The sequence below is a fragment of the Diabrotica virgifera genome, chromosome 2 (assembly GCF_917563875.1).
Source record: "Diabrotica virgifera virgifera chromosome 2, PGI_DIABVI_V3a".
Taxonomy (NCBI): domain Eukaryota; kingdom Metazoa; phylum Arthropoda; class Insecta; order Coleoptera; family Chrysomelidae; genus Diabrotica; species Diabrotica virgifera.
The window spans coordinates 259,242,834-259,259,121 of NC_065444.1; the positions used below are offsets into that span (position 1 = coordinate 259,242,834).

Below are 16,288 nucleotides of genomic sequence, written 5' to 3' on the forward strand. Positions count from 1 at the left end.
GGCTGTATTGGGTCCATTTTCTGATACATATGTGATTTTTGGTCTTGCACTGGCTTTATAAATTCATGACTTCATCGCAGTGTTAATATGTCGGTTTCGCGATATAGTGTTATTAAAACATCCTGCCTGTCTATTTGCTTTTTGTACTTGATTTCTCACTTCTTTGTCCAGGTCTCCGTAGTTTGACAATGTAATTCCAAGGTATTTTATTTCCATTACTTTTTCAATACTGATACCATCAATTTCTGTTTTACATGTGATTGGTTCTTTACTGATTACTATTGTTTTAGTTTTCTGAGATGAAATTGCCATATTGAATTCTTTTGCTCGTATGTTAAATCTTTGGACTAATCTTTGCGGACTATCTTCATCTTGAGTTATCAATATTGCGTCGTCTGCGTAACAGAGTAATTTTACTTATTTGTGTTCCATTATGTATCCTCTTCCTTCGTTGACGCCTTTGATTATTTCATCCATGATTAAATTGAAGAGAATAGGACTCAATTGGTCTGCCTGTCTTATTCCGCTGCCCATGTCTATAAATTCTGTAAGTTGTCCATCAATTCTGACTTTCATTTTGTTGTTTTGTTAGATGCTATCAATGGTTTTTATGATATCTAGGGGGACTTCTCTACTATACAGAAGATGAATTACATCTTTGAGTCTGACTATGTCAAATGATTTCTTCAAGTCAATCAGATACAGAAATGCTGGTCTATTATACTCTAGGGATTTCTCAGTAATTTACTTTATGACGAATGTTGCATCTGTACACGATCTTCCAGTACGAAAACCCTGTTGTTCATCTGCTAAACTTATCCTCTGATTCATTAGTTCTTGTAGAATTTTAGCTGTAAGTTTTAGGGTACCTAGCATTTAACCAGTTGATACATCTGTGTCAACTCTATATCTCTATATTTCTGGCTTCTTTTCTCCATTCTTCCAGTATTTTATTGTGTTTTATGATTTTGTGAATTAATGTTGTAATTGTTGGAATTGCTGCTCCACAGTATTTTAGTAATTCGTTTGGTATTACGTCTTTACCTGCAGCTTTTCTGTTCTTCGGCTTTTAGGCTTTGGCCACACGGGCTATTTTTTACGGCGCGATAATTTACGGCGCCCATTGGTTTGACTACCTCCTCCACCAATTTTAGATGAAATCATTTCAACTAAAATTGGTGGAGGAGGTAGTCAAACCACTGGAATATGCGTTCAATTGGTTTATGGATTATTGAAATGTTTCAACATCACCTTCCATGATCGATTGGCTAGATAGGGTAATGTAAAATCGGGAAGTGAGCATGACATGTGTCCGATCCCGCACCAACCAGATCTTTGGACCAATATCGGACCGGAGTCTGACCTTAAGGCTGCATGATAGGTGCGTCCAAGCCCTTATATACAATGAATTCCCTGGAGGTCCGTATCAGTCAATAGGCAAATTAAAACTAGTTAAAAATGAATTATACAACATTTATTTACATAAAAAATTAATTTTAAATAAAACTTTATTTTAAAAAATGTAACAAATTTATTAGTCCATTAAAATGTTACATTTTTTAAGCCATACCTTGCATTTGATAGAGGAGTCAATTTTATTTCTTTAATGTGTAGGGGGATCAGTAGAAGCTTAAGTTTAAGTTTTTGGGGTCGCCACCCTTGTCCCCCGGCCACCATCTTGGAAATGGGGTGCAAAGGGGTTTCGCGATATATCTCGTAAACTACCAAGCCTACGGAAAATCTAATTAAACATAAAATGTAGCAAATTAAATTTTCTACAATTTTGTTTGTATTTCTTTTTATCGTAAAGTGACCAACAAAAAAGATATAAACAAAAATATGTTAAAATGTTTTAACAAGTTTCATTTTGGAGGTTATAACTTTTTTTTAGTTCATTTAAAATAACATAACATTAAACAATTTTGTAGAGGGTTTTTCAGCGAACAATTTTCACTATGAAGTTGTTTAATTCTGTTTATTTATATAGGTTTTACAGCGCTCCAAACTTGTCCAGATTCTCGAATGCTCATAGGAATACAATAAAAACAAAGGTTAGGCTTACTTTTCTATCTATATATATTTTTTATTCATACAATTTATTATGATTTTAACATTCCTATGCTATTATTAATCTGTTTTTGACCTTCTCCCCACTATGAAACTTATAATCCTAAGCATATATAGAAAAGGCCCAAGAAGTTGTTTGAGGACAAATTCGCCGGTTCAGAAGAAGAATGACGCAACCGCAAAATGCAAAGTTGTTAAGAAGAGCAAAAAACGAATTTTTGATATTTAAATCATAAAGTGTGATCAAAATTAGCCATTCACCACACGGTGGTCAGGATCTCAAGATATAAGCGTTTTTTGGGGTGTGCCGCTTGTCTATGAAGTAACATAAGTTTTTTCCTATTGTATATTTTGACTTAAAATTTTCCAAAAAACTTCTTCATGAATTATATTTTATTGTTGTGTTGGTTAAAATTATAAACTAAAAAGTTTGTCACTCAGCTTTTTTAAGTAAACATGAAACTAACGAAATATGATGACAAAATGTTTAAAAACTAACAACTCCTTTTTTAATGTGTTTGAACATTTTGGACAAATTTCATTGTTATCTACATACTTCAAAGATGAAACAGTAAAAGGAAATATTTACAGGGACCAAAGATACAGCTAGGTAAATTTGAAAAATCATCAAAATTGATTTTCGGCATTTTTGTATAAAATGTGATTTTTGAACATGTTCCACCCAATCTAGATAAAAATAAACTTCATATTCGGATTCAGCGACCTCGAAAACATAAGAATAGACCAAAATTGGTCATTCACCTTAAATTTGATTTTCGTGGTCGGCATAACAATTGCTGCCGCTCGACTAATATACAGGGTGTAACAAAAATACAGGTCATAAATTTAATCGAAATGAATTTCGACTAACTAATAAATTTCGATTAATCAAAACGAAACCGTAGATTTTCTTATAAATTTAATCGCATATTCTGGGACCAAAAATAGTTCGATTGAACCTAACTTACCTTAGTATAAATATGCACATAAAAAAAGTTACAGCCCTTTGAAGTTACAAAATGAAAATCGATTTTTTCCAATATATCGAAAATTCCTAGAGATTTTTTATTGAAACTAGACATGTGGTACTTTTATGGCAGGAGTATCTTACAAAAAAATTATAGTAAAATTTTGACACCCCATAAAAATTTTATGGGGGTTTTGTTCCTTTAAACCCCCCCAAAATTTTGTGTACGTTCCAATTAAATTATTATTGTGATACCATTAGTTAAACACAATGTTTTTAAAACTTTTTTGCCTCTTAGTACTTTTTCGAAAAGTCAGTTTTTATTGAGATATTTTGAATATTAGTCAAATCCACCACATATTTTTAAATGGTTAAGTACGATTATGGAGACTGTAATCGTATGAAAATTTATTTATAATTTACATTTTTAGGCATATTTTGAACCATATTAAAGAAGAAGCCACATCTTGATAAAAGGTGCCTTATCGAAAAAATATTAAGAGACAAAAAATTTTAGAAACATTTTGTTTAACTAATGGTACCGCAGTAATAGTTTAATTGGAACGTACACAAACATTTGGGGGGTATAAAGGAACAAAACCCCCAAAAAATTTTTATGTAAACATAATAAAAAAGAAGCCGCAACTCGATAAAAACTGCCTTATCGAAAAAATCCTAAGAGGCAAAAAGTTTTAAAAATGATGAGTTTAACTAATGGTACCACAAAAATAATTTAGTTGGAACGTACACAAAAGTTTTTGGGGTTAAAGGGAACAAAACCCCCATAAAATTTTTATGGGGTGCACAAATTTCACTATAATTTTTCTTTAAGATGTTCTTGCCATAAGAATGCCACATGTCCATTTTCAATAAAAAATCTCGAATAGTTATCGATTTTCATTTTATAACTTCAAAGGGCTATAACTTTTTTTATGTGCACATTTGTGTTAAGGTAAGTTAGGTCCAATAGATCTATTTTTGGTCTTGGAATATGTGATTTAATTTATGACCTATATTTTTGTTACACCCTGTATAGATAGAAAAGTATTTTTTTATTGTATTCCTATGAGAATTCGAGAATCTGGTCAAGATTGGAAAGCTGTAAAACCTAGATAATAAATAAAATTAAACAACTTTATACTGAAAATTTTTCATTGAAATATCCTCTACAAAATCGCTATGATGGTATTTTATTGTGAAATGAACGTAAAAAAAGTTGAAACCTCCTAAAGGAAACTTCTTACAAAATTTTCTCATATTTTTGTTTATAACTTTTTTGTTGGTCACTTGACGATAAAAAGTAATAGATATAAAATTGTATAAAATTTAATTTGCTACATTTTATGTGTAATTAAATTTTCTGTAGGATTGCTAGTTTAGGAGATACAGCAAGAAAGCTCTTGCACCCCTTTTTCCAATATGGCGACCGGGGGACAAGGGTGGCGACCGCAAAAACTTAACTTAAGCTTCTACTGAACCCTTCTACACATTAAAAAAACTAAAATTGACTCATCTAAGAAATGCAACCCTAAATGTAACATTTCAATGGACTATATGTGCATTTATTGTATTTAACTACCTACTGCTAAAATAATACTATTCGTTGTACATACCTACCTAGTTAAGACAAATCACTGCTCGTATCTACTCGAAGCCAGAAGAATTATTATTCCATATAAAAAAATGCGAAGAATTTAAATATCTTGAAACAGTGATAGTGAAGGAAGGAACATCGAAACGGGACATCCAGCAAAAAATACACCAGTGCTGAAATATAGTACAAAGACATTTGTTAATTTGGTCTCCTAAAACTAAAATTAGTTTACAAACAAAAATGACAATCTACAAGTCGGTTGTAGAAACAATTTTGAGGTACAGATCTGAATGTTGGCAAATGACGATGAAAGAGAAGAAAATACTGGAACTAGTAGAAATGGACTATCTAAGAAGAGCGAGTCGGATATCCAAACTTGATCTGAATAAATAAAAAGAAGAACATGAACGATTTACAATACCGTAGATACAATATTTTCCAAACAGCTTTGGACTAAGAAAATATGAACGATGGTCAAAGCAGGCCATAACAATGGAATAGGAGGAACTCCATGGAATAGAAGAATGAGAGCAAGACCAGCATTAGAATGGAGAGAAGGAATCAGAGGAATAATGAGAGATAGAGCCATGAATGAGGAGGAATGGACGGACCGAAAAAGGTGGAGATAGAAATGCATTATGCGGCTGTAGGACTCCCGTCAGTAGATAGATCTACTTGAGGCCAGACATTAACTTGAATCCATGTGATATAATTGGAAATCCTGGTAAAAGCCGTTGGTAGTCCAAACCTGTTACAAACGCCAAGTCCGTAGGATGAGACTCCTACTGTATCATACATGCATGGTTTCTCATTACTATCATTGCGGTATATCTGCAGAGGACCGCCAGATTCAACCTAAAAAATATAACAAGCAAAATGTAAAAAATACACATATATTTTAGAAAAAAATAATTGCTAATATTTTGCCTTCTGAATAAGACTACAAAGACGTTTTGAATCAATGTATGAGAAATCAGACTATGCTGGGTGCAATACGTATTAAATAAAAATTACGTATAGACCAGGGCGCATCTGTAAAAATATTAGTACCGGGTGTCCCAATAAGAATGGCTCTCGGTCATATCTCAGGAACCGTTTATAGTACAGCTTTGAGAAAAAAATATTTATAACAAAAGTTACCTCGGGAAAAGCCTGGAAATTATTTTCATAATTGTAGGTTCACCGCTAGAGGGCGTAATTGAATATCAAAAATTAAAAAATCAAAATTTTACAAAATTTACCTAACGAAAGGGCACTGGAAGTCCAATAATCGTATTCTTCATAAAATTCTGCGCATATTTGATTTCACCAGTTTAAGTCTACCTTTGCAAATAAGAGGTGGGGGTGAGTGGGAACCTTCTTATGAAAAAATGGCTGTTAGTCCGGTTCTGCTAAATAGAATTTTGCATACTTGGTCTTGTTGAAAACAGCTCTTCTTCGTCAATGTAAAAGTATTATTTTTGAAATAGCCTAATAAGTAATATGCTAGCTAGTAGGCGTTATTTAATTATTATCGAAAATCTAGTTTTCTTTGGAGAATATTAAATACATGTATGCATTTTTAATCCTGTACTACAAAATTAGACCAAATTAGTAACATAATACCGAAAACCGCATGTCGATACCTTTTTTCTATCTCGAGATATCTTAAGAAATGTGTAAATTTTAAACAACTGTTAATGTCACTGGTAAATGAAGTTAAGGAAAGTAGTGTGCTATGGAAAAAAAAACAAAGAAACATTTTCCAGATGTAAACGTATATAATTAATTATAACAACAATAAGACAACCAACACTATAAAATATAACAAAGAAATAAAAGCAACTACTTACTTACTGACGACCTAAATGTTCAAATTGTTGCCCATCATTGTCTATGCAAGCATTTACTCTTTCAAGAGTAGATTGAACAGCAGTCTCAATTTCTGCTTTTCGCAATACTTTGAATAGCGTTTCGTATTCTCTAGATTCTCGATCATGTTTTCTCGAGTAGTGGGCCTAGCGGCAAAAATAACGTCTTTAATCCGTCCCCATAAATAAAAGTCTAAAACAGTTAAATATGTTGCTATTCAATCTACTCTTGAAATAGTAAATGATTGCATCGACAATGATGGGCAACAATTTGAACATTTAGGCAGTCACTAAGACTAAGTAAGTATAGTATTTTTACTACAAAAGCGATATTACGTAGGTCAAAATTTTTGACGTAAGAGAACTGTCAAAACATTAGAATGTGACTTTTCATTATTGCCATGTTTATAATAAACATGGCAATAATGAAAAGTCACATTCTAATGTTTTGACAATTCTCTTACGTCAAAAATTAGAATTAGAATGTGACTTTTCATTATTGCCATGTTTATAATAAACATGGCAATAATGAAAAGTCACATTCTAATGTTTTGACAGTTCTCTTACGTCAAAAATTTTGACCTACGTAATATCGCTTTTGTAGTAAAAATACTATAGTTGCTTTTATTTCTTTGTTATATTTTATAGTGTTGTTTGTCTTATTGTTGTTTTAATTAATTATATACGTTTACATCTGGGAAATGTTTATTTGTTTTTTCCACAGCACACTACTTTTCCTTAACGTCGTTTACAGGTGACAGTAACAGTTATGTTTAAAATTTACACATTTCTTGAGATAACTCGAGATAGAAAAAGGTATCGACATGCGGTTTTCGGTATTATGTTGCTATTTCGGTCTAATTGTGTAATACAAGATTAAAAATGCATACTTGTATTTAATATTTTCCAAACAAAACTAGATATCTGAAAATAATTAAATAGCGCCTCTTAGCTTGCATATTACTTATTGGGCTATTTCCAAAATAGGACACATACATTGACGAAAAAGAGCTGTTTTCAACAAGACCAAGTAAGCAAAATTCGATTTAGCAAAACCGGACTTACAGCCATTTTTTCATAAGAAGGTCCCCTCACCCCCACCTCTTATTAAACTTGTGAAATCAAATATGAGCAGAATTTTATGAAGAATGCGATGATTGGATTTCCAGTGCCCTTTCATTAGGTAAATTTTGTAAAATTTTGTTTTTTAAATTTTTGATATTCGATTACGCCCTCTAGCGGTGGACCTACAGTTATGAAAATAATTTCCAGGCTTTTCCCAAGGCAACTTCAGTTATAAATATTTTTTTCTCAAAGCTGTACTCTAAACGGTTCCTGAGATATGGCCGAGAGCCATTCTTATTGGGACACCCGGTACATTTGGATGTTGAGAGGTGACTCAAATTGTTTTGCAGATATTGCTTGAAAATAACTCATATAATAATATTTGAGTTATCCTCCCACTAAAAAAGGCCCGGAACATTGTTTCAATAATCAAAATGTCAAAAAATGAAGGAAAAATTCGATTTTTTCTTCGATTTTTGATTATAACCTTAAAAGTATTCATTTACGAGAAAAGTTGCCCTGACATAAAAGTTGCGTATTTAAATTTACTACAATATAGAATTAGTTATAAATTTAAAAATTGTCACCCTTGTTGCAAAATAGTAATAATTACGAAAAAACCATTAAAAACAAGTATTCGCATTTTACTTTTTTCAACTATTTGTGCTAGACATAGGACCTTCATATTGCACATAGAAAAAACTGTATCGTATAATAAAACAATACTGTAAACTTTATTAAGATCGGTTTAATAGATTTTGCAAAATAAATTTTGCAAACCAGCTTTCGCAAAAAAAATTCATTTTTTCAAAATGCTGCAGGACTGAAAATAAAACAGACAGCAAGTTGATGTTTTTTTACTTATGTAAGAATACTGTACTTTTCATTTAAAATTTGCAAAATTAAAATCGGTTAAAACATTAATTTTTGATGCTACGCGCAAGACAGTGGATACGTTTGCTCTGACTGGGCATTCCAATGACCTTTGATAATGATTGATAAATTTTAATTTTTAGTACATTTCGATATAAATAAATAAATTTGTTTATTGAAAATAAAAACGCATACTTTGTCCTTTGAAATCACACTTTTTTTAGCAAAAACTTTCTTTGTTCATATATTTTAACTTAGAGAATAAAAAAATATTATTCTTAAACATATGCAATTTTTTAAAAAATATTTCACAAACAATAATCAAATTAGGTTGATTTTTGTGAAATGAAAATATTAAAATACAACAAAATATAGAGTAAGAAAATAATATATGTATTAGATAAAGATTGGAAGAAATTTTGGTGGAAATCAACATGTGTGAATCGAACACCGTTGTCCTGCGCGTAGCACCAAAAACTAATGTTTATTTAAAAAAATTCCTGACGCCGTGGTAGTTAACTGATTTTAATGTTGCAAATTACAAATGAAAGGTGCAGTACTCTTCTATATGCAAAAAAAATTCAACCTGCTATCTGCTTTATTTTCAGTCCTGCAACATTTTGAAAAAATTTATTTTTTTTGCGAAAGCTGGATTGCAAAATTTATTTTGCAAAATCTATTAAACCGATGTTAATGAAATTTACAGCATTGTTTTAATATAGTATAACGTTTTACTGGGTAAAATACGAACGTCCAAAGTGTAGCATAAATGGTTGAAAAACGTAAAATGCAGATACTCGTTTTTTTATGGTTTTTTCTCAATTATTGCTATTTTGCAACAAGGGTGACAATTTTCAAAATTTTTAAGTAATCCTATATTATAGTAAATTTAATTGCGCAATTTTTATGTAAGTGAAACTTTTCTTGAAAGTGAATACTTTTAAAGTTATAATCAAAAAACGAGGAAAAATCGAATTTTTCCTTAATTTTTTGACATTTGGATTATTTAAACAATGTTTCGGACCTATTTGAGTGGGACGATAACTCAATTATTATTATATGAGTTAACTCAAAGCAATTTCTGCAAAAAAAATATAAGTCACCTCTCAACGTCCATCTCAAAACAAATGCGCCCTGGACTAATAGAGATGTGTCTTTTTACGGCTTAAATGCTTTCTAAATGATTAAAGTAAAAGAAAACGTTGAAAGGGGAATTAAAAACGACCACGGTTCCTACGGTTGCCCAGATCGACTGACTAACCAATAAATATAAAGGGTGCGATTACGTCACGACTATACTGTAATTTGAATAGTAAAATATGATTAATCGGCATTTTTATGTCTTTGATGTATGGAAAATTGTCAAGATAGTTAAGAAATAAAGATATTTAGTGGATTATAATACTTATACTTAATTATGGAAAACTGTTGATATTTATCCAATGGTTAATGCAATATTTACGCAAATCTAGGACTTCAATCTCCATTCTACACTAAAGATTTGTCCCTGAATTTCCATTAATACTGCAGTAACAGAACTATTGATAGACCAGGAGTAATCTGTAAAAAAACGTGTATTTTTGGATGTGAGAGGTGGCATTCGGATTTTTGCAGACAAAGTTAGGTGACACCTTCAGTAATAATAATTGACTTATGCTTCTTCTCAAATATGACCGGAAGCATATTTACAGATGCTAGCGTGTGTAGACACCAGGGTGTTGAAATCAGTTAGGGTTTGGAAAAACAGTACATTTACAGATGCTAGCGCGTGTTGACACCACGGTGTGCCGCGGTGTTGAAATCAGTTAGGGTTTGGAAAAACAGTACGTTTACAGATGCTAGCGCGTGTTGACACCACGGTGTGCCACGGTGTTGAAATCAGTTAGGGTTTGGAGAAACAGTACGTTTAAAGATGCTAGCGTGTGTTGGCACTAGGGTGTTGAAATCAGTTAGGGTTTGGAAAAACAGTACATTTACAAATACTAACAGATTTGGACACCAGAGTGTTGAAACCAGCTAGCTTTTTTAGTGGTTATACATGCATATAATAATATGCTAACGGCTATTGACACTGATTTTATATACCTACTGCTGTGGAAAAATATTTAAGTGATTTAGGTATTAATAAATAATTAAACGTTGTTGGGATATAAACAATAATATATTAACACAAAAGAACAACATACAAAATAATATTGTTCTTAGGCTATTTCTTTGTGGCATTTTTATAATAATTAACTATTTAGATAGGAAAAACTAGGAAATAAGCCACAATTAAATTGAAAAAAATAATTTTATTAACGTTTCGATGCCCAAATTGGGTGTCGTTGTCAAAATACAAAATACATACTACTAAATTAAACAAAAATATTGTTGCTTAGTAAAAATTCTTGTAATAATTTATTTAATCTGACTCATTTATATTGGCAAGGCTATAGTAATTTTGTTAATAGCAGCTCGGTAAAGGGATGCAGAGGATCTGTTAAACCATTCTCACAGGTGTCTAAGCCATGACGGTCTTATTCGACCTGGCCTTTCTTCTTCCGTATACCTTGCCTTGTATTATTAAATGGAGTATATTACACAGACTGAGTTTTATATATGGAAAGCCTCAATTATCTCGGAAACGGCATGCACGATTTTTTATAGATTTTGGTGACAAAGGGTTTTCTAATGCGGCCGATATAATAGTGACAATTACATTGTTGTCAGAACTTCCGTTTTTCTGTAAATCTAATGAATTTTCTTTTTTCAAATGGAACACCCTGTATATTTTTGCGTTTTGAAGTCCTTAAGAAATGCTGACTATTTTTCGTGTTATATTCCATATATCTAAATACCATAATTTCGTAGTTATTTAGCTACATTTAATAAAAAAAATTTAAACAAATTTAAAAAAATCAATTTTTTCAATCCGGGTACATTATTTTAGGTTCTTTTGATCATTGAAAACAAAAAAAGTCTTTTGCAATTTTTCTCTAAAGTTAATATTTTTGAGTTATAAACAATTTAAACATGAAAAAGACGAAAAATATTTCAGACCTCCTTCTTCCATTCAAGAATCGTATTTTAAATGTTAAATACCTCGTTCATCCACTAGAATATCTCTTATTAGGCTTTTTAGAGATACAGTATAAGTGTAATATGATAGTGAAGTTATATACCATCTTTATTCGCTAAGAAACTCAAAATTTTAGAAAATGGTACATACCCCCTTCTTCCACTTAGGTCTTCATAGTATATTATTCCACGAGCATGCATTGATAAGCAGCTACTACTCACGATGAAGTTTGCGGTACGAGCCGAAGGCGAGTTTCGTAATTCATCAGAGTAAGTAATTGCCATTACATGAGAGTAGAATACTATGCTTTTTCTACGACCTTTTTTATTTTAATTAGTAAAAAAAATAATATTGTCAGCTAGGTACTCGAGATTAAAATTATAATATACAAAAATAAATGTTGCTTTATAAAATTTAAAAAAACGGCAAATACTGTCTTATGTATTGTAAAAATTCAACAAGAAATAGTCAAATTCAAGTTCCTCTTCGTTTACGAAAATTTTAAGCACTTTTTACGTATTGTCAATGTAATAAATAAGAAATGGCTATTATTGGTGGACGTATGTTATAAAGTTATAATGTACGTTTTTAGATTTAACTATATAATATAATATAATGTTATAACAATGTTATAATATATTTAAGACAATATAACTTTATAAAATAAACACAATAAGTGTAAGTTATAAATTCCAATAAACACAGCAAATGCGCTAATGTCACTCTCACTAAAAATGAGATGATAAAAAAGGTCAAAATTCATACATATTAAACAAGGTACAAACGTAAAAGTATACTCAACCATTGTTACATTTTTTATAATTCTGTATAATTTTAATCTCGAGTAGTTGATAATCATGTTTTTACTAATTAAAATAAAAAAAGGTCATAGAAAAAGTATAGGATTATACTCGCACGTAATGGCTATTATTCACTCTGATGAATTAAGACACTCGCCTTTGGCTCGTGGCGCAAACTTCATCATCGTGAGTAATAGCCATCATTGCATGATGAAGCTCGTTGAATAATATACTATTATCTGCGGTTTATATACAACTAATATACTAAAAGTGGAATGCACTACTTGAACCTTACTTCAGCCCGTGAGTAATGACCCGTGAGTAATGAAGTAGTCCTCACGGGTAAAGTCTTGGGTGTTATTATCTATTCATATTTCCCATCTAAATAGTTAATTATTATAAAAATGCCACAAGGAAATAGCCTCAGAACAACATTATTTTTTATGTTGTTCTTTTGTGTTAATATATTAATATTTATATCCCAACAACGTTTAATTATTTATTAATACCTAAATCATTTAAATATTTTTCCACAGCAGTAGGTATATAAAATCAATGTCAATAGCCGTTAGCATCTATGCATGTATAACCACTAAAAAAGCTAGCTGGTTTCAACACTCTGGTGTCCAAATCTGTTAGTATTTGTAAATGTACTGTTTTTCCAAACCCTAACTGATTTCAACACCCTAGTGCCCTAGTGTGAACACACGCTAGCATCTGTAAACGTACTATTTTTCCAAAACCGAGGCAACAAAAGGAAAAAAAGAAGCAGAAACCTGATGAGAAACATCACAGAGAACCAACCTAACGCTAAAGGGCATGGATCTGCTCATTAATCTAATATTATTTTTTATAATTAACTATTTGGACGGGAAATAAGCCACAATTATATTAAAAAAAAATAATTTTATTAACGTTTCGACGCCCAAATGGAGTGTCGTTGTCAAAATACTACTAAATTTAAAGAAAATTGAAGTTGCTTAGTAAAAAATACTTTAAAATGTATAATATATGTCTGAATTGCCGATATAAATGAGTCAGATTAAATAAATTATTAGAATAAATTTTTACTAAGCAACAAAATTTTTGTTTAATTTAGTAGTATTTTGTATTTTGACAACGACACCCGATTTGGGCGTCGAAACGTTAACATAAATTATTTTTTTCAATTGAATTGTGGGTTATTTCCCATCTAAATGGTTAATTATAAAAATGCCACAAGGAAATAGCTTCAGGGAAACAACATTATTTTTTATGATGTTCTTTTGTGTTAATATATTAATATTTATATCCCAACAACGTTTAATTATTTATTAATACCTAAATCACTTAAATATTTTTCCACAGCAGTAGGTATATAAATTCAATGTCAATAGCCGTTAGCATCTATGCATGTATAACCACTAAAAAAGCTAGCTGGTTTCAACACTCTGGTGTCCAAATCTGTTAGTATTTGTAAATGTACTGTTTTTCCAAACCCTAACTGATTTCAGCACCATAGTGTCAACACACGCTAGCATCTTTAAACGTACTGTTTCTCCAAACCCTAACTGATTTCAACACCGTGGCACACCGTGGTGTCAACACGCGCTAGCATCTGTAAATGTACTGTTTTTCCAAACCCTAACTGATTTCAACACCATGGTGTCTGCACACGCTAGCATGTGTAAATATGCTGCCCGGAACATTAATAAAACAATTAAAATCTTTAAAACCACTTTGGTAGCACTTAGAACCTTAGTAATTCGCTTAGAAAATTCTAATAGCTTACTTAAATGTTCTACCAAATTTCATTAAAATCGACCTAACAGATTTTGCATAATAAATTTGCAATATAAATGTTTTTAAAAAAGTTCAAATTTTTTAAAATCTTTCTGAACAAAAAGTAGACCATTTAGAAGTTGGCTAATTTATTGAAACTTTAATAAAGTTATCAAAATGAATTAAAAAACATCAGAACGTTTTCGATCTAGTCAGAACATCTTCAGTGACATTCTGTGTAGTAAATGAAACTAGCCCACTAGTTAAAATAAAGTCATCAAAAATACATAGTATTGATTACAATATACATTTGTAAGGCAATGTTAAGTCGATGTTAACGGATTTTAATACTTAAAGAGCAACATGCTTCCCTGCTCGAAAAAACTGAAGGAGGTAACTAGGAAGTTTATAAACATTATTATTATTTTGATTGTTAGTACAGTGAAATAATTATAAAAACAGATTTTTTTCGCCTTAAATATTAACCTAATAGAATTATTGGGTAGTTTAGAGGTGAAAAATTATTATCGTGGTAATAAATTAGTAAAAATGGATGATACAATATGGCGTAACTTAAATTGGATTCCACTCATGTGTCCCCGCTAGCTTAAAGATCCTATATATAAAAGGCATTGAGCATAAAATACATTACCTGGCATCCGCCTTTCTTTCCTCCAGCACATACTATCTTATTTTTTTCTGTACCCTCTGATATTACACTTTCTGCCATAGGAAAGAGAGTGTTATTGCAACTTTCATTACTATCGAAATCTAGGTAAAGTCTTATCATGTGCGTTTGTTTCTCAGACCAATCAGTATAACCCCATCCTACAAAATAGAGAATCGAATAAGATTAAATAGAAATATAGGAATAATTAATTAGTTATATGGAACAGATCCATAAAAATTATATTGGAGATCTATCAAAATAAACAGGCTGCGGTGGCTAGGCCACTTAGAGAGAATGAATGAGGTGGAGCCGTCGAAACACATTTATAGCCAGAGACCGGATGGATTGAGAAGTAGAGGCAGGCCCAGAGCAAGATTTAAGGACCAGGTGGAAGACGACTTACGAACGAGTATTAAGAGTACGAAATTGGAAAACCAAGGCGATGGATAGGAAGGAATGGAAGCTGATTCTGGAACAGGCCCAGACCCACCATGGGTTGTAGAGCCAACGATGATGAAGAATATAGGTATAATTTATTAGTTATATGGAACAGATCCATAATAATTATATTGGATAGCAAAGCAGCATTAAAGGCACTGGAATCCAATCGAAATGCAACCAAGTTAGTTTGGAACTGTCTTTAGAATCTTTAGATGTCTTTAGAAAGTAACACAGTAAATTTACTCTGGGCACACTGGTATTACAGATAATAGGCCTGGATTCCGCGTACCAAAAAAAGTTTATTAATAGCAAGCTGAAAATTTGGTAATAGCTCAACGGTGTCTAGTGGGACAAATTTTGATGTACGGGAACACTGGAACAGGGAAAGTTTTAATTGTGGAACAGGTTACAGGTTTCGAACGTCAGACTACGAAAACGTCCCATGTAGTCCAAGTAATGAAGCTTAGAATAGGGCAAAACCTCGCAATTTTTACAGAATGGATCGATTTGCTTAAAAATTTGAGAATAAGCAGTCGATAGTCCAAGGATCAAAATCTATATCAGGCCGAAAAGCGCTTTTACCATGGGGGTGGTTGCCACCCCATGTCGAGGGTGGAAATTTTTTATTTTATTTTGACCGCAAAAGTTGGTAAAACATTCATTGTAAGCAAAAAACGTTCTATACATTTTTTTGATAAAATTAATAGTTTTCGATTTATTCGCTATCGAAAGTGTTAGTTTTATATCGAAAAAATCAATGTTTTTAATCAGTTTTCTGCTAATAACTCAAGAAGTTTTCGTTTTATTAAAACAACTTTGCTTAACAAAAATGTGCCTTCTGAAAAAATAAACAAAATAGCTGTTTCTAATTTTCTTTAAGGCCAATGGTAATCGAGTTATACTTTATTATATGGTAGCTCTTCTTCGTCAAATACTAAATATTGTAGTTTCAAAGTCAAAAGACGGGAAAACTATGCATTTTTCGAGGATAACTTGTTTAAGGCCATCGGTACATAATTCGGAAATATTTTACGGCTATCCCTACTTTTCTGTCTCTACACGGCAAATTACGTGTAGTAAAATTCACACTGGTATGGATATATATAAGCATTACTAGAATGTCATTCTACTTGAAAATG

At 31.5% G+C, this 16,288-nt stretch overlaps 1 protein-coding gene across 1 annotated transcript in view; it reads right to left on the reverse strand.

Moving 5' to 3' along the window:
- Positions 1–1,457: 1,457 nt before the first annotated feature.
- LOC126880566 (clotting factor G beta subunit-like) overlaps positions 1,458–16,288 on the reverse strand; it is a 39,581-nt gene continuing 24,750 nt past the window's right edge. Inside the window, exons 6-7 of the mRNA XM_050644516.1 lie at positions 14,691–14,866; positions 1,458–5,483 (exon numbers count right to left, since the gene is read on the reverse strand). Coding sequence (XP_050500473.1) covers positions 5,265–5,483; positions 14,691–14,866 — 395 coding nt within the window. The 3' untranslated portion in view covers positions 1,458–5,264. The remainder of the gene's footprint in view (positions 5,484–14,690; positions 14,867–16,288) is intronic.